Source organism: Haliaeetus leucocephalus, unplaced genomic scaffold (assembly GCF_000737465.1).
Source record: "Haliaeetus leucocephalus isolate CR32 unplaced genomic scaffold, Haliaeetus_leucocephalus-4.0 Scaffold848, whole genome shotgun sequence".
Lineage (NCBI taxonomy): Eukaryota > Metazoa > Chordata > Aves > Accipitriformes > Accipitridae > Haliaeetus > Haliaeetus leucocephalus.
Window position 1 is genome coordinate 11,324,681 of NW_010973284.1, and position 25,310 is coordinate 11,349,990.

At 35.8% G+C, this 25,310-nt stretch overlaps 1 protein-coding gene across 3 annotated transcripts in view; it reads right to left on the bottom strand.

Annotated features, from left to right (window-relative positions):
- Positions 1–218: 218 nt before the first annotated feature.
- FUBP1 (far upstream element (FUSE) binding protein 1) overlaps positions 219–25,310 on the bottom strand; it is a 25,616-nt gene continuing 524 nt past the window's right edge. Inside the window, exons 2-22 of one of the 3 annotated variants that reach the window (XR_775327.1) lie at positions 24,338–24,428; positions 22,404–22,442; positions 22,020–22,059; positions 21,153–21,202; positions 20,989–21,060; positions 20,648–20,705; positions 19,210–19,372; positions 19,032–19,130; positions 18,847–18,948; positions 18,081–18,183; positions 17,896–17,996; positions 17,123–17,264; positions 15,806–15,966; positions 14,810–14,964; positions 14,643–14,722; positions 11,615–11,743; positions 10,862–10,936; positions 5,375–5,520; positions 3,744–3,836; positions 2,812–3,454; positions 219–1,864 (exon numbers count right to left, since the gene is read on the bottom strand). Coding sequence is in view for 2 of the 3 variants with exons in the window: in XM_010582549.1 (XP_010580851.1) it covers positions 4,998–5,006; positions 5,375–5,520; positions 10,862–10,936; positions 11,615–11,743; positions 14,643–14,722; positions 14,810–14,964; positions 15,806–15,966; positions 17,123–17,264; positions 17,896–17,996; positions 18,081–18,183; positions 18,847–18,948; positions 19,032–19,130; positions 19,210–19,372; positions 20,648–20,705; positions 20,989–21,060; positions 21,153–21,202; positions 22,020–22,059; positions 22,404–22,442; positions 24,338–24,428 (1,815 nt within the window). In the remaining variant the exon portion in view is untranslated. Of the gene's footprint in view, positions 1,865–2,811; positions 3,455–3,743; positions 3,837–4,647; positions 5,007–5,374; positions 5,521–10,861; positions 10,937–11,614; positions 11,744–14,642; positions 14,723–14,809; positions 14,965–15,805; positions 15,967–17,122; positions 17,265–17,895; positions 17,997–18,080; positions 18,184–18,846; positions 18,949–19,031; positions 19,131–19,209; positions 19,373–20,647; positions 20,706–20,988; positions 21,061–21,152; positions 21,203–22,019; positions 22,060–22,403; positions 22,443–24,337; positions 24,429–25,310 lie in introns of those variants that run through there. The other 2 variants (XM_010582549.1, XM_010582551.1) reach the window with 2 other exon arrangements.

The window sequence follows — 25,310 nt, forward strand, 5'->3', positions numbered from 1 at the left end:
ACAAATTCAGAAACATCTTGAAAAAATGGTAATAAACTGCATGTTTTGAATGAATATTTATCCTAATAGCCATACAAATGTATTTTACTTCATTTCATGTGGGTGATGTTCATTCACAGAAGTACCAGTTGCTGCAATATCTTTCCTCTGAAGCTGTTATTGCAAACTAACGAAGGCAGGGATAGGAGCATAAAAAAGAGACAAAACATTGCTATTATCCATCAGTTTACATTTATTGAGAAAAACCATACAAAAACCATTATACAGTTAACGTGTACCCATATTACATACAATGTCAATGCAAGCTCAAAACCACATTTTTGTAAAGCATTCAATTTACCTCAAGTCCAAGCTGCATCTCCCTAAGACACTGTTCCCATCACAGTTGCCTTTTAAAGCCAATCTTCTTTTTACACACGGGTAGTTTCTGCAGAGAACACTTTTCTCAGGACGAAAAGGCATTTCACATGCACGCAAGAGAAATATTTGTGCATACATAAGAGTTTTATAAGCTATTACTAGGGAAGAGGGAATCCTGTCAACTGTATGCTTTCTGAAAAGCCCAGTCCTCCCTTCCACCCCCCACTTCCAGAAAAAAAGCAAAATAAAAAGCTTTTAACATGCAATGGAAAACTTAAAAATTACTTTGGAAGAGAACAGGGGAGAAACAGTTTCCATCATCCAATAAAATACCACTACTAAAAAGATTAAATATTTCAAGATAGGCTGTGCAAGTGAATAATGATCCTGTCTGCCTAGACAACTTAAAGAGATGACTTACGATCATGCTAGACTGAAGATTATCCACCTGACATTTTATTTCATGTCCTATTAAAGTATAGGCTGCAGAAAGTGATATGAAAATGCTTTTCCTACTTTGAATATTATGCTTTCTTTTTAAACTTTTTGTGCTCTTCACATTCTATTTAATTTGAGGGACTCTTAAGGCAGGGGCGGGGCAGGGGGAAGCAGGAAACATTTTAACACACCTTTTGGACAAGTTCATTACATTTCTAAGGAAGTCCAGTTATCTTTTTGGATCAGGATACCTCCAATAATCTATTTTCTGTTCTCCTAAGAACTACTGAGTTTTGAGACAGAGTTGAAAAATAAACACTATGCTTAGCACAAAAATAGCATGCCTGTAAGCCCAGCAGTGAGAAAGCTGGAAGTCAATACACCTCAAATGCTACACACAAGAACACCTCATCTTCCACACACTAGCAACATTCCAATAAACTGGCTTTTTCTTCTCTATCTCCTTCCACTGGCTGAATTTACAATTGAAAGACTGTGCAAGATATTTTAGGAACAAGAGTTGAAGAAAAAAGTATCATGTAAAAGGAAGTGAACAAATGACTCACCCCAACACTAAATTCACAGTATCAAAATCCAAATGGTACACACCTAACCTTTTCTCACGTCAAAAATTAAGTTACATATTAAACTACATGAAATATTAAGTGGCTTGAGAAACTGAAGCACAACTATTAATTTAGTTCAAAAATTCAATATAGCTAAGCTTGGCTGTTTAGAAGAATAGAAGTTAAAATAGATGGTTTATATTATTAAAATCACAGTTTAAAAAACTTAACAGATTATGGAACATTTATGGTCAAACAAATAATACTTTAAAGAATGAAAAGTGATCAAAACAAAAATTATACCCTACACCATTATGTATGGGATACATTTCAAATCTGTTATGTTTTTGCCAATTTTACCTTCTACATGGAGCCCTTCTATGGTCCATGCTCATCGGCTCACCAATGGCATACACTCAAAGGATTCCTCTTTACTGGTAGTAACTATCTCAGGACCTGATTCTATGAGCTATGATTTGGTGCTTGCAGCATCTTCAGCACTGTGTGTGAAAATGAAGGCAGTATTTTTTGAATATTTTTCTTTGATGTACAGATAAGCAGGACTTTTGAAAGAGGAGCAGCACATTTCAGAAACAGAATAATCAACAAAAAACCAAGTAGATGCTGCTTTAAGCTAAAAAAAAAAAAACCAAAACCAAAAACAAAAAACAAAACACAACAAAAACCAGAAACAAAAACCTGTACCAGACCATCTATAAGACATACAAACATTTTAAACTATCAAAATATACAGCAATTCAGTTAAAGTATCAAGAAACAGGATACGCTGACTGCTATATAGAAAAAATATTATTCGCTGTACTGTTAACATTTAATTGGTGCACATGCTTTTTCAGTTAAAACATACTAATCTCTGAAACTCCAGAATCTGTTTTCCTAACATGTCAAGTATGAATAAGCAAACTAAGTTATCTAAAAATTCCACTAACACACTATAACTGTAAGACAAGTTATCAAGTTCAGTGATAACAACAAGAAGTCATATTCTTTATATTTAAGTCTTACGGGTTTGAGTGGGAATAGTGCCCTATTATAAAAAACATTTGTGAAGGCTGTTGACGTTTCTAACCAAAGTAATTCCTGCATATTTTAAAGGTTTTGATTCTTTATTTGCAACAATTAGCTATTTGAGGAAAAATAACAAAAATTACGTATTCTGATCAAGTTTAATTACTGCAATCTACTCATCTTTTCTAAAAAATAATAAAAAATAAAAAAATAAAAAAATAAAAAAAACATATTTACCTAGAAATATAAACAGTTGTTTAAAAACTTAAAAGACTTTCCACTGAAATGGAACCGTGAGTAACAATGCATTTGGGGAAGCAGCAGATTGCTTTTCAATACACAACCACAAAGATCTCACAGGGACAACATTAATGTACTGAAATATATTAGTTTATATACTTCCTTAGGTTGTGCTTACCTGTTGCTTTTTTGCAGCAGAACCTAAGGTGGAAGGTCAGGGAAGGCACTGTGAAGTATAAATAATTGCACTGTTTGCAATTAATAAAGATTTTATACCTTAAATGAATCAAAATCAACAGCCTCCATTTTGTGAATGATAAAGAATCCAGTGAATTTAATTTTGCTCAGTTTAGTACATAGTAAATGCACCATTCTATAAGGTTATCTATAAAATACCATGCAAAATATCTGAACTATTAAACTTCATACCCTACACTAAAGATAGCAAATACCGTCCTAGCCTTTTTTAAGCTACCAAAATAATTCCTAATTTTAGAAGGGATAAAAATAATTCCTTCTATTTCTACAGCACAATACATACATTGCTAATTACCTGAATAAACTACTTCAATTTTCAAGCCTTAACTTCTAATTCTCTGTGCAGCCACCCTAAAAAAATTTATTCTCAAAGCAACAATATGGTGTTCCAAAAGATAAAGCAAGTAACAGTCATAGAATTATTTAAAACATACCTACATCACTACATATCTGCAAACTATCTGAAGACAAATACAACTTCTGTCTAACAAGTGGTTCCAAAGACTTCAATATTACGATATGCATACTTTAAAACACTGAATAATACAGCTGTCTCAGGAGTACTAATGAAAAAAAAAAAACCAACAACTATTACTTAGATAAACAGAAACATGATTTTCTTTAGCTATTGCTAAACGTTTCAGGAATACTTACCCACAAAGCTCATATTATGTGTATGTATATATATATACGCAAACCTATGTTTCTGAATTAAGAAGCAATTATGATTTCCTAAGATACCAGCACTGTATTCCAACATAATAGTCACACAAGTATGGCATTTTCATTATGTGGAACATTGACAAAAAGATACTGTTGCAGTTCATCAATTTGTCATTCTGATGTACTTACAGTGCAATGCTCCTTGAAGGAACAATCAAGGATGATACACAGCACAGTCCTCCTCACCCCTATAGAGCTAGTTCTATACTGGCTGGATCAAACCTGCACTTCAACAGACAATGGCAAGACAGACTGTATTGCATGTAGTCTAATATATGCAAAGAGCCAATAAATATGCAAAGAGCAAACATAGGATTTCAAGATAATCAGATTTTTAGTATGAGCATTAGAGCAATAAGAAGTTTCAAGTATATATAAAAAAATAATCAATTGATTCAAATACTTGAGTATTTACAAAAACAGAAGTTATCTGCTCTGCAGGAAGTTCTCAACCACTCCCCACCACTCAAACAAAACAGCGTTTTAAGGACAGATGCAATTTTTTGTAACTACTATGCATACCACATTGACTTTTCTACACTGAATTTTGAAGTGGACTACTTTAAACTGAAGGCTTAAGCATTACACTTAAAGTAAGTTTTTTTAACTAGTCTGAAAAAATCTGTAAAATAGTTATGCAGGAACAGTTTTGAAGTATTCAATTAAGAACAAAAGTTATCTGTTATAGCAGCTGCACAGGTCTGAAACAGTGGTCATGTATAAAAGGAAATTTCACTGTTAATGCAATGGAAGTATGCCAAAAGATCACCTTCTTAAACACATGCAGTTTTAATCAAATAGAAAGAAAATTAAGGTATCAAGATTACTGATGCTAGGCAGCAAAATACAATGAATGAAAGAGATCCTCCATCTACAACTATTCTGCAAGAGGGGAAAAACATGCTAACAACAAGTTTTTAAACTCAACAAGGTTTCATGGGGGGGAAAAAAATAGCTCATTTGTGTACAGGTACCTTCATTCATCGTTGCAAATCAATCCTATAATTCTTTATATACCCACATATCCAACTTACCGACACAGGAGGTTTCATATTATTTATTGTAAAGCACAAAACAGGCATTTTAAAAGTGATAAAGTATACATTGAAAAAGTACATTTATATCACAAAGCATTGACCACATAATTGCAAATACATTTGCTGGAATGTGTACATCTACACTAATACTAAAAACAAACCATTTTTCATTTCTACACAGAAATATTACCTCCTATCAGTAGTGATAGATATTTTGTACATTTTCAAAAACACTATTTTTTAACCAAACAAAATTAAGATCTTCATCAAGGCGTCTGCATCCATACATTTAACAAAGGTTTTTTCCCCCACACAATGAAGCAAATACTGTATTGTCCACTTCTTATTATTGGCCCTGTGCAGAAGAGATACATAAGAGATACACAAAAAGTTAAAGAAAATCCTTTAAATCGAGCTAACTCAGGAGTGAAGCCTTTAAGAAAGAAAAATTGGTTAATGTAAATGGTGGTGGCTTCTTGCATGGTTTTCAAAACCCTGGGAGGAGAAAGTTTTTCTTTTTTTAAAAAAAAACATAATCACCAAACATATGGATAGATACAGAGCTCAAGTTATCAGGTAAACAAAGTAATCTATTAATTATTCTGATAGTTATTTCGCTAGAAAAAAAGATGCATACTCCAAAGGTAACAAAGCAGGAGACATGCAAAAAATATCTACAACCACTGAAACAGTAGCCAGTTAAAAAACACTTAAACTTTATACCTGTGGTGCTGGAGGATGTTGTGGCATTCCCTGTGGACTTGTCTGGGCGTAATATGCTGCCTGTTGCCTGTAGTACTCAGCCCATGCTGCACTGTAATCTGGCTGACCACCTGGCGGAGCCCCAGCAGGGGCAGGAACTGCTTGACCTACAAGTAATTAAAATTATATAGCTTTGTTGCTGCAACAGAAATGAGAAGATTTCAAAATCTCACTGCCTAACAAGTATCACCTAGCTTCTTGCAATATTCCTGCAAGGCTTTTGAATAATCTTGTGGCTTCTTTTTTTTTTACCTAACTACTCATCCTATTATTTTAATGTAATGATTCCCATGTAAAGCAAAACTGAGGAACCGTAAGGAGAGTTTTTTCTACCTCCTGGATCACATTTCAGAGCAAAAGTCTTTAAAGCCTGCTGACCTAAACTGACCTGAACAACCAGTAGCATTTAAATTAAAATACAGGTCAACAGGCAAGATTATATCTTTTGTAATCCACCCAGATGGACATTATCTTATTGTACAGACTGCGTTAATTAGTTCACCAGATGCCAATTCATTCACTCCCCCAATTTTGGCCTCCCTAATGCAACTGCTAGGTTACTGTAGATTAAATTTCTCAAGAAGAGCATTAATTTTTGTAAACATTTACTCCACCACAGAATATAGCCCTGAAACTTCTCCTTTAAACCTTTGCTTAAGGTCTGATACTCTAGAAATAACAGCATGTACACACATAAGTGTACACACACGCACACTCTCCCAGACTTACAGCTGAGAACTACTGATACTTCCAACAAAATCAACTTGTAGCTTAAAAATTCTGTAAAGGTAGTAGACTAACACACAAGGACTCTTTAGTGTATCAAAAATAAAAAGTTACAGCCAACTTTTTAGGACCTAAGTAATGCTCTTCTTACAAGGAAGGTTTGCTGCAGACATCTTTACATCCTTTTCCTCTTATTTCAGAAACATCAAACACAGTCATTACCACTATCGCCTTCACAATTTTTATCTGAAAGGTGCTTTTGCAGTTACCACTGCAGAGCATACTTGACCATAACCAGAACACTCACTATCCTCTATCCAATCATTTGTCCTCACTCTTGCATGCATCCAGACAGAAGGGTTTTGTATGGAGTGCTTCATTTTAAGTTTCTTTAATTTCCAAAACACAACATTTTTGTGATCTACATTCTTAAAGGGTTATTTTTTCAAATCAAAGTTTTACAGTCACCACCATTTCCCCCAGTTTTTTCTAGGATTAAAAACAAAAAAACCCACAACAAAAACCCAACCAAACCCAAACCACCACATTCAATCACACTACATTAAATAAATCCAAGCAAACTGCAAGCCTGCACCCTATACAATTCCATGTACAACGAATCTTCTGTTCGGCTATCAAGAAAAGGGGCAGCTTCTACAAGACAAGGGCTGAAAGTTTTCAATCCTACCTGAAACCACCTCACCTTTTATTTGGATACAAGACCACCGAGCAACCTTCTGGGGAACATGAGTATCAAAGATTCTACTGAACTGTTTTCTAGGGTATCAGATAGAAAGTTGGGTTTGTTTGTTTGTTTTTTTAAAATACTTTTACACAGAAAATTCACATGAAGAATACTAGCTATCCACACTTCTCTTACATATATGTGTATTCCCCAAATCCTCTCAAAAACATTAAGCGTGAGCAGAGAATCTGAACATTTGGCAAAGCACTATTCTGAACGTCTTCAAAATACAACCTTCCATTTTCCAACCCTCTATACAACTTACATAGTTTTTCCACTTACACTGCAGATACATTAAAAAAACCCTTTTCATCACTTTTTGGGTTATACAGTAAAGCAATTGTTTTCCTAGAAAATCTTACTTAAATTTCTTCATTTCTTAGGAGCTGAAATCACATCTTACAATTTATAATTTACCAAAACTTACAATTTACACTTCTGATCAATTATTTTAAGCAAAATGATCTTTAATATGGTTACAAATTATCCCAGGATACATTTTTTGCAAGTTCACTATTAATTTATGAGATATCAATTCTACTTACAAATTATTTAGCTATGTCATAGCTGTCAGCACAGCTGAATATCAAAGCTAAGGCATTTTTTGTGCATTATGACCCAAGAATCTTCTGACATTCAGCCAGCTATCCCAAGGCAGTGTTGAAATTCAAATAATAAATCAAATATAGGAAGTTTAACATCTACTAAAAGATGTCAAACTGGGCTTCTGTCCTGAAATAGGTTAGTAAAAATTCGAAGTATTTTAGCTGCATCATTCCCCTACTAAGTACTGCAAGTAATTCTGAACCTACACATGGAACTCAGCAGTTTAGTCAAAACTTCCTTTGGGTGTACAGAACTGCGCTGAAACAGTACATGCTCATTAATATCCAGAATCAACCGGAAAACTAACAAAAAATATTGATAAACTACATACAAAGGAAATACAAGAAACGCAGAATACCTCCCCATTAAGGAAGGCTAAGAAAGAAAATGCCAGATGATTCTACAGTTCTTTCACTACTCAAATCACCAAGTGTGATTCTAGTAAGAGAAAACTGTTCTTTGTCCTTTTTCCTGCTACTATGCTCAGGAATCATTACGGAACAGTTCCAACTCTTTACTATGGAATCCCTCAACTATAAGTCAAGGCCACAAGATATTAGAATGACTTTAAATGATAAATTTACAAACTCCTATGGTGACATACAGGTCATTTACTAAAACATGACTTCATGTTTAGAGGGAACTGTTATCGCTGGGAGATTTTTAGGGCCTAGTTATGCAAATCTTTATTTCAGCTCTTGCAGGGAAAAATAAAAATATTATGTCTTCAAAAGCTGAACTAATGTCTTGTTACTTGGTAATACTAAAGGGAAATTCAAAACACATTTTCTGAATTTATGAAGTAGGTTACCCAGCAAATAGATGGTCTGGGTCACCTATAAGGTCCACATACAGTAACTTACCAGTGCGCATGTGTATTTTTCCTAGCTTTTCAGTCCTATTTTTAATTGTATTTGCTACTCAAGGCAATTATTCCCTGAGCAAAACAAGAGTCCGAAAAAGGAGATGGACTTTGCCACTGTATTTGTGAGCTGGAAAACAGGTTATTTTCAAGTCACCGTTCTATACACTGAAAAAAATAGGAAAGCGTTCTCTGTGATTAGCCGAGTCATATCGCACCAGTAGGATGCCACTTTGGAAAACAGTGGTTTTGACGGAAATATTCAGGAGTGCTTTAGATGAGGAAATCCAGAGCACCAATTGCAGTATCACATGCAACTTGTTCAGCGCAGTACTGTCACCCCCATAAGGTTGCCACATGGATTATCAAAGTAGTTTTCATCAGCAAAACCAGAACTGCTTGGGCTCAGCATGTCCCAAGTTCAGTTCAGTTCTCCAAAACAGGTGTTTGTGTAATTATCTGTGCTGTGAAAAATCTGAAAGAAGGGTTGAAGAGTGAGTGACCTGTAATTACTACCTTCCCCCTTTTGCACAAGTTAATGGGGACAGAAGCATTACAGTACTGCAGGAAGCACAAACAGTAGTAGCTGTGTTTGAGAGCCAGGAGACCACACGAACCTGCTGATGGACAGCCTTCCTGTTCATCAGATCTTGTACTACTTCTTAACATTGCTGTTAAGGAGGTAGGGAAAAACACCTCCATTTAGCACTGAATCAACTCTAGGTGAATTCTCTGCCCTTTAATCTCACTTGGTCAGTTCTTCCTCTTCTCTAAGTGGACCTCAAGAGAAATGGTATCTTCCATATCAAGATTTTCAACATGCTGAAGAAGCAAAAAAGTTCTCACGATTTACACAGTCAAGTTATACAGGTCCAGATGTCAAGAGTTCTCCTTCAGGCAAAGAACTCAATTTGAAGTAGAAAAAGAAATGAAGATCAGAACTGCCCTTCTGTTTTTCCTCTTATTTGATTGTTGTCTTAGGATTTTTTAATTTTGCATTTTAAGAGCAATTCTTTACATGTCCCAATGTCTATCTTTTTTGGGTTCACACTCCTCTTTGGACTTCCAGAAACTCTATCCCAACACCTTATAACTAGCCATTATTTAATTAGAACAAATGTAAGACTAGTGCAACCCAGACTTTGCTTTCCAGAGACAGCAAATTAGAAAGATGGCAGAACCCCTGCCAACAAATTACATTATTCTTAAAAAGGCAGTGGGAAAAAACCCCACAACTTTGCATCGAAAAATGTGAGGTGAACTAACAGAGACAGTAATTTGAAAAAAAAAAAAAGTAGTTAAATGAAAAGAAGAGGAAAAATGAAAGGCCCATCACATCTTAAAAATCACGTTTGGGAGTTCTGTTGCAATTTTCTTAGTCTGATATTCAATTCTTGAAGTAAATAATCATTATACATTTTCTGTTTCATTTCATCACTTATGCTGTGCCAACATAAAGAAGAATAAAGGTAGTTATGTCTTGGCAAATTATTTGAGATCAACCTGGTAGAAGGTTGTTTGTAAGAGGAATTAAGCATCCTATTAATCTTAACTCCAAATGCTTTTTGATATTCCATGAGAAAATGGGGTGCAGTTGTAGGAGGGAAAAAACAAAACCCTCCCACCCAAACAAACAAACAATACAAACTAGATGCTGCTATATGTCTGGTCAAACAGAGATACCAGGGAAAACACTGGCATTCATAAGCCTGCTAGTCCTCAGTATACAAATCTACATCAATTGCAATATCCATGGGAGGACACTGTGGACAAAATAGAGCTGCAAGACATTGCCACAGTTTAAGAGATAACAGCACCTTCTGCCAACGCATCAAGACAATATATTTTTTCCTTATTCAGTAAGTGATGAAATCATCAACTTAACAAGCAAATACATTTCAGTTTCAAAAGTCAGCTCAATCAAAATATTTTTTAAAAGCTAGCAACAACATATAACCTGCAGTTTAAACATAGCTCTGAAGTGTTGCAAAGCAAATACTATTTAAAAAAGGGCGTAATATACATGAAAGCTAGTCATGATGGCTTAATAACTTGGAAAACAGAAAGCAAGTTACAAGAAAGAAAAATCTGTAATCTTAAGAGCATTAGGAAACAACTACCAAACAAGAGAAATAACAGCTTCATAAAGTAGATCAAAGTTGAACTCAGAAACGTATGAAATATACTTTAAAAAGATACTTAAAAAAATTCTCAATTGAAATATTTAAAATATGTTGTTTCCCAATGATCAAATACAGACATCTCATTAGGTATGAAGTATTTTCACAAAGCTAATCAAAGCATTTACTTGTACTCATACTAGTTAACACAACACAAATTTTTAAGTTTGTTTTTCTGCAAGGTTCAGGGCCTCTAGCAGTACATGGTTCAGGAGACACATGGAGTGTGCACTGTTATTTTTGGGTAAACCCCATCTCATCAAAAGAGATACGCAAGTCTCTGAAAACAATTCTAATATGCAACAACAGAAGAAAACATGCACACATACCCATTTTTTTGTAGTACTCTTCCCAGGCCTTGGTATAGTCAACCTGCCCTGCTGGTGCTGGATTTGGCTGATCTCCTGCATCACATTAAAAATAGGCAAAATAAAACTACTGGGTTTTGTTTCATACACAGAACAATTTACAAATAATCAGCTAAATTTTTCAGTAACAATCCCAAATAACATCACTGAAATCTGACACTATAAACCTATGTGGTACATGCTACTACAAATATAAACTAAAAAATTAGTAAAAGACACCACAAAGAAAGAATTGTTTAAAGTATTCAGCATGTTTTCAAGATTCAGGAGTTACACACTACTTGGAGTACAAAACACTACCCAAAATTTAAGCAGTAAGCCTCATCCAGGCACAACAATTATACTAATACAACTAAATACTGCAACTGTAGTTGTCCTAAAACCACTGGAAGTGATGCAACTGTTTAAGCAAACGACAATCAACAGTTTGGCTCATTCCCTTTTTACTTAAGGCTGACTGCACTATGTAGACATAATTCAGTCTGCCCAAATTGCAGCACAATTCTCTTTGGAGTATATTACAAGATAAATATGTTACCCTTACTACTGCTGAAATTAAGAAAAGCAAATGTTGAATGCTGTAAGCAAGAGTTTTCCAAGAAAACCAGCTACCCTACAATAAAATAACCAAATATATGAAGACAACAATAAAAAAATAATTGGGCATCGACACCCCCAGCAATAAGAAATTTATCAGTTTTACTAAACAGCTACCTTGTCCATTAGTTTGGGTTGTAGCTGGTCCACCAGGAGGGGCTGCAGGTGGTGGCTGTGCTTGCTGCTGATAGTAGTGAGCATAATAAGCTGCCCACGCTGCTGAATTGGGATCTGTTCCTGGCTTACCTATGAAAACAAAACATAAACATTTATAAAAGTAGTATGAACAGAATGCTGTCCCCAATCAACTCTGTCCTAAGCACTCAGGAAAAATCTGTCTAAACCAAATAACCATGTACATTGTGTAATTATCTTTTCTTTCAACTTCCAACCAGGTTTCAGACAAGTGTATTGCACACAGTATACTTTCATAGGACTGATGAGAGAAAAATCATTCTAGAACCCTTACTACTACAATGTCATTTTAAAATTTTTAAATATGATAAACAGAAACAGATTTCCAAGTTTATTTAAACAGTCATGTTACTAAATGGTAGCAACAATGAATCATTCTAGCACCAAACAATTTCAGTGGTTTTATTTCTCTTATAACCTCACACTAATGACACTGGCACAGGCAGAGGAGGAATGCCAAATACATATTTCTGAAACAGAAGAATACAAATCTTACTAGGTATTTGCAATGCTTGTCAGTTAAACTTTAAGGTAACAGTAAGATACAGAAACACAGTATTTTAAGAACCTAAATCCCCATACATGGCTATAAATCACCACTGTCTACTTACAGCTCTTTTTAGTATAACATATAATAGCAACATCTGCATTTTCTACAGCTATCTCCATGCTTCCCTTATTTTTAACTACATTTAAGTAGGCCAACAGTGCTGCTTCCTAGAACCTTACTTCTCTGTTTTTCACATATAGCCTGTAGGTATGGCTTATTCTTGCTGAATCACAGAGATTTATTACATTACCAGATTGGCAATCCACAAAAACTGCAAATCTACTATTAGAGAACATAATGTTCTGTAACACAACCAGCATCCTTTAACATAACTTGCTTCCTTAAAGAATAAAAGTACCTGCAAATAAATGCGGCCAACTGAGACGAGAACTTCACGTAAGGACATAGACACAACCGATCCTTTAGAATAACTATACATGGGAATGGAAGTACATTTCCCCCCCACCATCCCGCAAAGAGAAAATAGGTAAAGCAGTGACTAATGGAAGAGAAAGAAGAAATCCTCTGAAAAAGCGATTCAGGGAGAAGAAATCCACAACACAACAGATTTCTTGCAGTATTTCATTTAGCGTTAAAGTCAGATGTAACCACTTAAAATGCACACAGTAGTATCAGCATACAGAAAACAATGTTAACACACTGTTTCCTTTTTAAATTACACTGCTTCCATCAACAATAGTGGATTTAAACTAACATGTACTATATTCTAAGGTTACCTGCAATATCAAATAAGCCATTGCTCGGTCCCCCCCCTCATTCCCCTTAGTAGCTATTTCTCTAGAACAGAAGAACACAGAGTGGTATTCATTAAATTTCCAAAGAAATCTGAGTGTAGTAACTAGCTCCACTTTCACGTGACAAGAGGTAAGCATGGTTCTGGAGAAAGCACCTCTGAAAAAAATACTAAAATAACCCATTTGTTACAATGAAATGAGCAACTAAGTGGAAAACTGTACAAACCTCATCCAAATAAACGCTAGTCAAAAGAAACAGCAACTTCAACCACACATAGGAAAGCTTAATTAGACTTTTAAGGAGTATTTATCCAAAAAATGGTTATAAAATCATCATCAAGATGACATCAAGGTGAGTATTTGTCATTTTTCTTACCAATCTTTATGTAGATAAATTACTTTATAAAAAAAGAAAAGGCGGTATGAAAAAGGCTGTAACTTTTGGCAGTGGTTTTGGATTAAATGACACTTTTGGTATGTTGAGACTTCAAGTCAAGTCACTTTCAATCGCTCTACTTTTAAATAATGACAATATGCATTTTTAAATCTAAACTGAATGCATGCAGAGCTACTTTTTATAAAAGTCTGGGAACTGAAACGAGAGATGGTTCTTTGCCAAGAAAGGATATATAAAAGACTTGAACACGAACAGAACTCTCTGTAAATTGTAATATCCTCCAAAGCCCTCCCCTTTTTCACTAACGGAACTTGTGGCAGGACCAGTGGCTATCAGAAAATATTTATTCCATTTATAACAAAAATAAAATTGAGATCTTTTGGCTGAAGTTCTGAAGAAGCTCTACCTCAAACAAATGAGGTACAAGTGACTCAAGCATCTAGCCTTACCATGCCTCTGTGACTGCAGTTCCGTTTCCCCATATGCTCTAGTCCAACCAAAGGATGTAACTTAAAGAAAAGCAGGATACTAAAACTTTGGGAAGTTGTAATTAAGTAAAAATTCCCGGTCTTGACAGAGATAAACAGAAGAAACAGATTCTACAAAGATGTGTTTCAGAAGCAAATACAAAACTATTATAAGCAAAAGCTCAAAATACAGTAAAACCAGTTAGGATTGTGTATCAACAGCAGTTCAACAGAAGTTTTATCCCTCAAAAAAGGACTGAGCAAAATACATTTGTATCAGACTCTGAGAAGGCATATCTTCATATAGTTCAACAAAAGCTAGAAATATATAATTTAGCATAAACTGTGCAAAGTCAGGATCAGTGAGATTGTAAAGAGCATTGTTTAAAATAAAAGTCATTGACTATTAACAAAAGAAAACACATCCTCAGTAAAGAATTCCATGTAAAAACATCCATTGTAAGAAAAATGAACTGATTTGCACAAAATCAGTTAACGAAGTCTTGCAAAAAGTATCATAAATTGGGATGCAATGTCAATAATGTTTAGTAAAGAAGCATATTCCAACTGTAACAACTGCATTTCAACATCTCACAAGCAACATGTAGGAAGTGTAAAACATACGTAAATGGACAATCAGTAAAGAAAGGCCTGAAGAATAGGAGCTTTTTCAGATATACCAGTGTAACACAAATAAATTATGAAATGTACATACTTGTAAGGACAAAATAGATGCACTCCAAGTATACTCACACTACAGTAGAGCTGTGACATTTCTTACCTGGATCTGGCGGATTTGGTGGCTGCCAGTGCGGATAAGCATTTCCCCATCCTTGTGGAGCATATGGAGCTGGAGGACCACTATAAAAGATGAAGTCACACACATACAGTGAAAGCCAGTCCCAGCATCACCCTACAAAAAACGAAGCTAGCTGAAGCAGTACTTACTGAGGTGCAGGGCCAGGAGGCCCTGGATTATAAGGAGCTGGGTTATACGGTCCCATGGGAGCACCAGGACCGGGTGGCCCAGGAGGTCCATGTGGGCCAGGAACAACACCATGGGGTCCATGGGGAACAGGTGGACCCAATGGATTTACTGGACCCTGTAATAAGAGTAACACACAGATGAAATAAACCTTGAAGTTCTCCATTTTTCAGCAGTTTAGAAGATAAATCTGAACACTTTAAGAATATAATCTAAAAGGTTTGATTGGTTTTAAATAGAGACATTTCCCTGGAGAAAACAGTCTTTTTGAAGATTAATTAGGCTTATGGCTAGTTGAAGAAGAGAGTTAAAAGCAGCCATGGCAGTAATAGGAACCAAAAAGAAGCATTTATTTTGGTTCTTTCTTGAGGGAATAAAAGAATTTTACAAATAAACACGGATTTTTCTGCAAGTTGCATTAAAACACCCCCGCAAACTTAAACGAGACTATCAGTGTTTTAAAATAAACTGATATATCTAAATCTGGCTAATCTTGCTAATTAAATATTTGCAAGATCAGGTACAAAAAACAGGTAGCAAATTTGATTACATGCATACACACGCGAACAGAAGTGCAGTGAAATTAAAGAGCGTAAACTTGGATTAAAACTCTACCTAAACATACTGAGACTGACTGTTTAGTAGCTTAAGAGTATCAAGGATATCTTTGAAGTCGTTGAATTTTTCATTAGGCACAAAGTGCGCATCTTTGGGAACACATCATTAAAATACACTATATTATATTGAAGAAAGTAACTGTTTCTTCCATTTCAAGTTTTTGCTACTTTTGGTGCATCAAGTTACATTTATATTACTTTAAACCCAGATTACCATTATTATTGATTTATTATCTGATTAAGGAATTTGGAAGTGAAATGGAAGGGAAGTCTCCACAAAGGAGACTTGCTTCCTATTCTGTTTAGTTATAATAGTAAACCAAAACATAGCTATACACTCACGCCAATCTTTTCCTCTATAAGTTGTCGTGCATAATCTATTTGCTGGGGTGTTCCACGGATAGTAAACATCTTCATGTTTGGATCCGCATTAGGTGGAGGATTTCTTTGAAGTTCTATTCTAGCACCAGACTGCTGGCTTATGCTTTTAATAGTTTCACCACCTACAATGCAACATACAGCTTTTATGACATGCATTAAAGTGAAAATACTAAGATTCACATCAGAGGAAGTCTACTGCATGGAAGCTGAAGATAGAGAAGAGAAAAAGACACCTATTCTTCTGAGCCATACAAGTACATTCTAACAACAATTAAAAAAAAGCCTCTTCTGTGTACTATAGAGCTTTGATTGCAAAAGACCACAATATTGTTACTCAGAACAGCAAAGAATTCCTACATTGTCTGATTTTTCCATTCACGTAAAGATGTAAGATTAGACATAAGTAACAACCAATACCAATGGTTATCAGTAAATACAACCTTAAAGCCTGAACTCCCTATAAAGCAGTAGGCATGCACAGATGACAAAAAACCCCCAAAAGCTGACCACATCGTAAAGTCCACATTTTTTGCAGTGCACTAAAACCAGGAAGTTAAATTCCCTAAACTAATTCCTCCTCTTTAGGATACTGAGAAGTTACATTTATCATTAGTAGGCACAAAGTTGTCAAAACAGGGGCCATCAGGCATTTAAAAAAAAAAATAAAAAAAAAAAATCAATCAATCTTCCAGCTCAAGAACTGAACTACGTCAGCCTATTTCTTGTGTCTGGAAAACATATTGCAAATAAAAGATTAAGATAACTCAAGTGTTTCATTTAGAAGCATACAGTAAATTATTTTTAAAACAAAATTCTTTGAGAAGTAATTATTTTAATAAATGTACACCAAGAAACTCCAGGATTCCACTGTAAAAGATCTTCATTGGAATATGTGAAAACTAGTTTTAGGAGTTACAGACGCAGTTACACTAGGCTCATCAAGCAGTATCAAATGCAAGTTAATTATAAGATACATAATTTAAGAATCTACCAAACACTACCAGTGTAACTCAGTACTTACTACCTTAAAAAAAAAAAGGTTAGATAAATTGATTGGTTCTTGACTTTTAACTACTGAAGTATGTGTTTTGGTGAGGAAAATATGAAAAGAATATTAGGAGTGCTATGATTTAGCAGTATTAAGTTGCTCTACCATACATTAAACTATTTGCAAAGGCTTCTCTTGAAACTTCTCTCTAGTATGGCTATTTATACAGACAGGAAAGCTGAGAGTTTTTTTAACCACATACAGATACACATATATGTAAGATAAATTGCCTTTGCCAATGATTAATCCAGTTTTGCCAGTGGGAACAATAAAATTGAATTCCTGTAATCCACCAGGAGGCCCCATGTTCCAGTTGCCTTGGCCTCTACCCCTTCCTCGACCACCAGGTCCTGGTCCACCAGGGTTACCAGCCTAAAAAGAAAACGCAACAAATTAGCATGCTTTATAAAAATTACCGCAAACCAATCATTAATGCCAACTGGCTAAATCACATCATTTGTTAAGAAAAAAACCTGATTTACTACTCAGGTAGTTTTGATAGTTAAAACAGTATCTTTTACAGAAGACCTAAACTACATTTTAAAAGATGTTCTGTACAGCTCTGCATATGAAAGATGAAGTAGGAAAGGATATAGAAGAAAGCAGAAAGTTTCACATGAACAAGTATCTAATTTCTGTCTGCCTTCTGTAAATGCAGCAGTGGAGCTCATCTCACAATAAGCATTTAAACCATCTTTTAAACACCGATTACAATCAAAAGTAACAGCGTATCAGCTATTAATACAAAACAACAGAAGAAGCAGCTCTAAAACCAGCCAGATCAAGAACTACCATGACTTTGAATCAGTATTATCATTATCATCCTGACACTTGCAAAACTGTAACTGTAGAAGCAAACATTCATATTCCAGACTGAACTTTGAAGTAGATTCAAATGGCACCATTAAATTATTTTCTTTAGTTACACACTCTTTTTTAAAATTTTAAGTCTTTGCAAAAGTCTGGCAGGAGATTTTAAATGGTAAACAACATAGTACCCAACCTGAACACTTCGAAGGAGATCTGTAATAATTTCTGCAGCATGCTGACATCTGTCAGGAGGCCCTGTGATTTGGGCTATTCTATCTGGAGTTGTTCCATCATCTGGAATAAAAATGAACTATTCCAGTATATGTAATCCAGTAAATTTACACTCAATTCACGGAAGCTTATGGACATACTACCAACCTGGCTTAAACTGGATCCTAACACCAGCATCATTCTGTATCTTTTTTATCATCTCTCCATTTCTTCCAATTACAATACCTACAGCAAATCGTGGTATTGGAACCTTAAAGAGAAAAAAAAAATTCAAGATGTCTGTGATGCAGATATTCCTACCAAATTCACACAATTAAAGGATCACATATTAGAATGGTAAACTAGGGCCAGCCCTATACCACTTCAGGCTTTCTCAAGTGTGAATTTTTTAGTATCAAGCCACAAGCTTAGCAAATACTGGATGAAAGTATCAAAACCAAAGATCCTATGCAGTACAAGTTCTCATATTGGCAGCAATTCCAGGGGATATTATGCATCTCACAATCAAGAAACAAAAGTTCTAATGGGCCTAAAATGCAGATTCTAGCACATGAAACTTTCAGCCTCACCTCTGATAAAGTTACAAGCTCATGACTTCCATAATAGGTGGACTTAAATTTCCTTCTGTAACGGCCAAATCCAATTTCTATAATGACTTCACATACTTAGCCATCAAGCTTATTTGCTTATTTGCTAAAAAACTGCAGCTAGCTGAAACTGTTCAGAACTGCTGGTAATGTAAAGTGAATGCTGCACACCATTTAAAGTCATAATTTCAGCAATGATCAAGTAATACTTACGTGCCACAACCACTTCTGGAATTTAGTTAAGAGCTTTCAGTGGTATCACCCAGCTTAACATTTTAATGTTAACATCTCAAAATACAGTGAACAAGTTTTTCAACCATGCTTACGTCTATCCCTTCATTTCCTCCTATTCTTGACCCATATTCGTTGCGCACCTCTCTAAAGCCACCTTGATCACGAATTAACTCCAGCACCATTTCCTTGGCTTGCTGAAAGAAGAATGAAAGTTCATTTAGGTACTGCAACATCAGAATGTATTTAAAAATGCACTGAATTCTGAAGGACTCCTTACTTGAACTTTATAAGGGTCTCCAGTTATCCTAAGGGGCTTGTCTGCACCAGTGTTCTGTGGACCATCTTGAATCATGACCATTTTGACACCTGCCCGCTCCTATATGACAAAAGCGAGGTCAATACCCACTCAAATCCAGATTCAATATCATCATGTTTAAAAGAAGATACATATATACCTGTAATTGTTTAATTGTCTCTCCACCTTTTCCAATAACTAATCCTGCTTTACTTGCTGGAATCATAATTTCTTGGACTGCATTTCCAGGTCCATCACCATGATGAAAGCCAGGTGCAGGTCTTCCCTTTTCAACTATCTGATCAAGTAATCTTTTTGCTGATCTGTGAAGGAATATATACATTCATAAATACACTTATTCCTACAAGTATCACTTGCCCATACCTATTCTGCTTGGATTTTTTTTTTTTATTTGAAAAGTTTCTGCAGATGAAATATAATTACCATCACTAAGAAATACTAGGCAAACTCAGTAAATCTGTAACAGTAACTTAAGAAACTAATTACAAGATAATGTGGTAGACCTAAAACCACCCCAATGTCAGAATACAAAAGGTGGTTCCTGACCAAACACAAGAAACTGAGTCACCTCCTCAAACATGACCATCATCCGAGTATAGTTACATTGATCAACCCTTAACTCAAAACAGAAGATGGAAACCTTGTCCATTAAAATATAAAAAAAAAAAATAATCTGTGTTAATTAGAAGATTTGAAATTGTTACAGTTTACCTTTTTTAGTGCATTAAAAAAAAAAAATCACCAGACAGAAAGCTTTTTTAGCTTTGCTTAATTTCAGTAGTAATTTGGGTAACCTCTCATTTGACAATAATTCTTCTTTAATCTACTAACAGCCAATCTTAAGGCAGATCTATTTTATGTTAAGTTTTATAAAAGGCAAAAACCCCCAAACTGTAAAATAATCCTAGCTTTAATACCAAGTACCATGACAGCTGCTGCTTGATTCAGCATGCAAAGTAAGGACATTCGTACTTGTAACCATTACCAGAATGGTGGACAAAAGCAAGTATCTATTCACCACATACGTAAGTCAGTTACCATCAGAGTAAAATCATGACTACAGTAGTAACATCAGTTAAAAACTCTTCCCTCTAATATGTGAGCAGAATAAACTATAATTAGAAAGAAAATTCCCATAAAGGAACAACTTCATGAACAGCAGCCTGCTTGGCTGCAACATAAAAGGAGAATGCCATGCTGCTTTCCTGAATGAAAACATGTAGCTGCAGGCCTTACCTGCAAACATAAAGTGGGAGCAGCTAACAAATGAGGTAATACCAAATATACTACTACACTTAAGATCTTTCCTAGCAAAGCCAGGATAAGTTGGTCTTCATGCAGTTACATAACCTCTGTGCCAGTAAAAAAAAAACCCAACAACCAACCAAAAAAAAAACCCCAAAAACATTTTCATTGCTATCATCGTCTTCCCTTCCCAGGAAGGCAAACATTAACTTTCCTGACAGGTACTACATAGACATCAATTATAAACATACTATCTAGATATTATATTTAGATCTAAAAAATGAAGTGTATTGCACAGTTAAATATGAACACACAGAATTTGTTTTACTTACTGAACAGACTCTGGTGTTCCAGTTAGCATACATGATCTTTCGGGCAGGCCTCCACTATCTATGGTCATAAAATAAAAGCAATTTAGCAGTAGTGTTAAGTCAGAAAGAGCTTATGAAATTAAACATAATACGCAAATGACTAGAACTTCACTGAAGTAGAATAACCAGTGTATCACAACACTTTGCATTTCTTTGGACTATGTTAATCGCAATTATCACAAAACATTAAAATGTACCTTAAATGAAGGTTCAGGCAATTAGAAGCAATGATCACAGCCTTCTGAACTTTCTACCAAAACCCCCCAGCAAAATAAACAAAGAAAAAACTCACAAATAGTTACCTGGTGCAATCTGTATTTTACAGCCAGACTCTTGCTGTATGCGTGAGATCTGCTCTCCACCTCTGCCAATTACTTGGAGAAAGAATATATAGAAAGATTGTTTGTATTAACAGTATCTGCTAACATCCCTCACTATACTACATCATCACATCCATACTACTTACTAAATCCAACCATCCCATCTGGAACTTTGTACTCCTCTGTCATCACAGACCTAGAGATTGTTAAATCAAACAGAAGACAACAACCATTCAGAGACCAAACTAGCATTAAATTTATATATATCCTCCCATTAAACTAAAGAAAGCTAGTGCTCCCACTATCACCCTGACTTACTTGCTTCCCATTTACTTTGAAAGTCATTATGTAAGCACAGTACTAAGTAAAATGACAACATAAAAAGTAACTAATTACAAAGAGTTCAAGTGTAATAATATGAATTGATCTGGGTTTTCCTTTATCCTCTTTACTATTAATGGATGTGGGGTACAGAAAAGGCCCGTGTAGCATTTTAAGTTTCATCTGTATATCCACTGAAGTATGCTGAAAATACACAAATCTAAGCATCTCATCTACCAAAACAAGCCAAAGCATAGGAATAATAGATGGATGTGGTTGTTTAGGGAAGATATGAGTGGAGAAAACCAAGTTGTAGCAAATGTAACTAACAGAGCAGCTATTATTTTTTTAAATCCATTAGCTTTCCTTTTTGTTTACAAGACAGCATCACCCCCCCCCTTCAAGTCTGCTTCCAACCTCTGGTTATGCTACCTATGCTCAAGTAGTAAAAACAAGTAACGCGTTTTCCTAAGCCTGATGCACAGCCTAGGCTGCGAAGAGAAAGAGAGAGACAGCAATGTAGATGCATTTTAAGTGTTTGGTTTGGGACTTGCTGAACCTAAATTTCAACAGATCACACAAATACAGAGTAATTGCTTTATGCATTGATACCACTCTTTCAGAAAAATGTCTTGAAACTGCGTTCTTTCAGTAAAAAGGAAACTCTACAAAAGATGTAGTGTGACTCCTACCTTTGCTGTTGATGCATCGGTGGTAGCTGATTTCCAAAAGCTATAAACAAATAGTTAAAATTAAATTCAAACAAGTAGTACAACTTACAACTAAGCTTCTCCTTTGATAATAAAACTTCATTGTAACAACTTGTGTCCAAGTTGACTTTTCAAGAAGTGTTATCAAGAGGTTTAAACAGGTAAAAAGATTCTGAACTGTAGCTAACATCACTGTCAGTGTTATAAAGCAGACTCACACTGCTTCAAGAAAATAAGACATAAACCCCCAGCCATTCTTTTGATCTTATTGATTCAAGCATCACCTACCAGAACACTTTCAATTTCTTGTTCTGGCAATGTTACACTTGTTTAGTTTTTTTTGGCAACAAAATAAAAGTTACTTACAGTCATTCTGAGGAGCAACTTTCTTAGCATCTGGTTGATCTGCAAAATTAAGATTTTTTAAATTTTTTTTGCCAAGAAATTCAAGAAGTGTTTACACCTTTTAGTGTGAATTGTAACTTTCCAGTGTATTTTAGTCCCCCTTTCCTTTTTTTTTCCTTTTCTTTCTTTTTTTTTTCCTCCAATTTCAGGGAGTTGATCATCTGAATAAAAGAAAGAATCTCACGAACACTCAGCACTTGGTTAGTATAGCTGAAAAGATGTTAGGTTTTTCCATATATCTATTCAGTAGTTTAACAAAAGGCAGTTTTCAGAACACACTGTAGATTGCTCATAGATACCCAGTCACTGAAACTTAACCAAGACAAGGAACAAAGTTTAGCTCTGTTGGTTGCTCAAGCTAATGATGCTTCTATAGTAAAAAAAAAGAAGAAAAAAAAATCAAATCCATACAAAAATCAACAATGATTTAAAGAAAAAAAATTTCTGACAATGACCACAAATCTAGATCAAACATCTGAAAATACAACAGTATCACATGGCAATGCAATCTCAATCTAAATGTCGATATGAAATTCCTATCCAAATATCAAGCATTTCATAGCATAAAACTTCAAAAAAAAAGCAGATTCAAAGCAACTACATGACTACCATCCAAATCCTTTCTGTACAGTAAAGGAGTAAAAGGCATAATTAACCTGTATCTGAAAAGATAGACTTCAGATGCTTCCTTCCCACCCCAAAATAAAGGTTATATGAACCACCATAATTTATGTGCAGCAAAAACTCAGACACATATTCCAAGAAATATTTGTGTCAATCCAGAAAGATCCACTAGTTTATGTCATGTTTACATACTAAACACAGGTAATAAATAAAAATTCCTGCCTTTAAAAGGAGAGGGCATTCCCTCCCAGTGTGTTGTACTGCTCGGACTTGTCCAAGAGCCATCTACACATAAAATAAAAAGAATACATTACATATATCATCTGAAGCATCATTAGCTCATTTTTGTATATTAAAAACCTCACCGTTAATAGAAAAAAAAAACTTTATTACAGGACACAAGAACTCCTGATATAAAGCCTTAGTTACATTCTGTAGACTGAGTTTCAATCCTCTTAAAGGAAAAAAAGGCATTGCTTTTTTGTGAGACCTGTGAGAACATTTCAACAAGTTCAGAAATTTCTTTCCACAATTTAGCCAGGATTTTTTGTGTATATTGAACATATCAAACCCTGTTAAGTTCAAACTGGCTGCTTAGTAAGAGACAGAAGACGACACACACACATTTCAGAAGAAAACTTTACTGCAGTATAAGGCAAATCCAAAAAGCTGCAACAAGTTAGAAGATTTAAGTATGATCTTATCAGGGTTCACACATGCTATAGACTTAAAATATTAGACTAAACAAAAGTGTCTACAAGGTAGAAAATTTACTTTCCTGTCTTTTTTTAAAGTCCTATGCTTTTACAATGAAATGCATTCATTCTTTTATTTGAAACTGTGCAGTAATAAAGTATACGAAACAAATTTAAGGAGTGAGCACTTCCTACTCTAACTGTAATTTACAAACTGTAATCAGTCCTACACAACAACAAAAGACTTAAATGACATACCTGTGTAAGCGTTTCTCAACCATGAATTTATCTGCCCCCCTCCCCAGCATACGTTTTTCTTTTTATGGCATTGAAACCACATTTAAAATACTTGAAAACAGGCTTACGTTCACTTCGGGTTAGAGCACAATGGTTTAAAACATATTTCCCCATTAAACTGAAAATGAAAAAGCATGTCATGATCTATAAAGGGAACAAAATGTTTTAATGCTGTGCTATGGAAAAAAAACCAACCCGGAAACAAAAAAAGCACCTGCTATCTTTCTGGCCCCGTGGCCATACTCAACAAAAATAAATGCAGCAGTAACGAGTGCATACCTCCATCCTCAAGAGGTCTTTTTTGTCCTCCATAACCGTAGTCGTTTGAATTCATTGATGTGCCAGCATCTCCTCCAATTTTTGCTGCAATCTAAACAAAAGGCAGATGTTGTGAGGTGAAAAAAAAAAAGTCAGCCCTCATTTATTCCAGGTCTTCTAAACGATTTTGAGCGATTTAGACAATGCCTATTAAAATTACCTCAAATAAGTAAATAGAAGGCTGCTGCTAGAAACAGTGCTGCTCACAGAGATTTTATTTTTTAATGTCTTGAAGGACATTTGTGCTCATCCTTCAACAGCAAAGCTTCCTGTATTTTCTTCATAAGTTGAAAAAATATAATAATCCTGCCCTTCCAACACCAGACACTTTTTTCTAAAAGAGGCTTTTTCTTTTCTACCCGCTCTTCACGAAACCCTGCGGTATCTCACAGAAGGCCGGACCGCTAGAACTATCGCAAACCTTAGCAATCCCGACTACACCGGGTCTTCAAGTACTGCCAAACCCGCGGCCGGTTATTACCAGACGAGGCGAAAATTCTGCCCGAGAAATAACGAAAAACGTCGCCCGTGCTGCGAAAGCTACAAATAAAACTTCGGGGATAAGGAACTTCCGAAAAGGCAGCCTTCGCCGCCTTCGCTCTCCGCAGGCCGCAGCGCTTCCCAACCGGTCTGAGCAGGTTAGCGGGCACCGAGGGCGCCTCGGGGAACACAATACGGGCCGCGCGGCGGAGCCGCCCTCCCTCCTGCCCCTCCGCCGCCCGGGCGGCCGGGGGGGGCGCGGGGCTGCCGATAAGGCAAGGCGGCGCGCCGCTAGTCGCCGGCCGAGATTTGGCCTCCCCGCAGGCCGGCAGCAGGGACCCCGCAGCGCCGCTCCCCTCACGCCCGCCGCCCCGCGATGGCGCGGATCGCTTCGGGCCGAGCCGCCGCACCGCGGGCGCCCAGTCCGCCAGCGGGCAATGGCGGAGCGGATGGA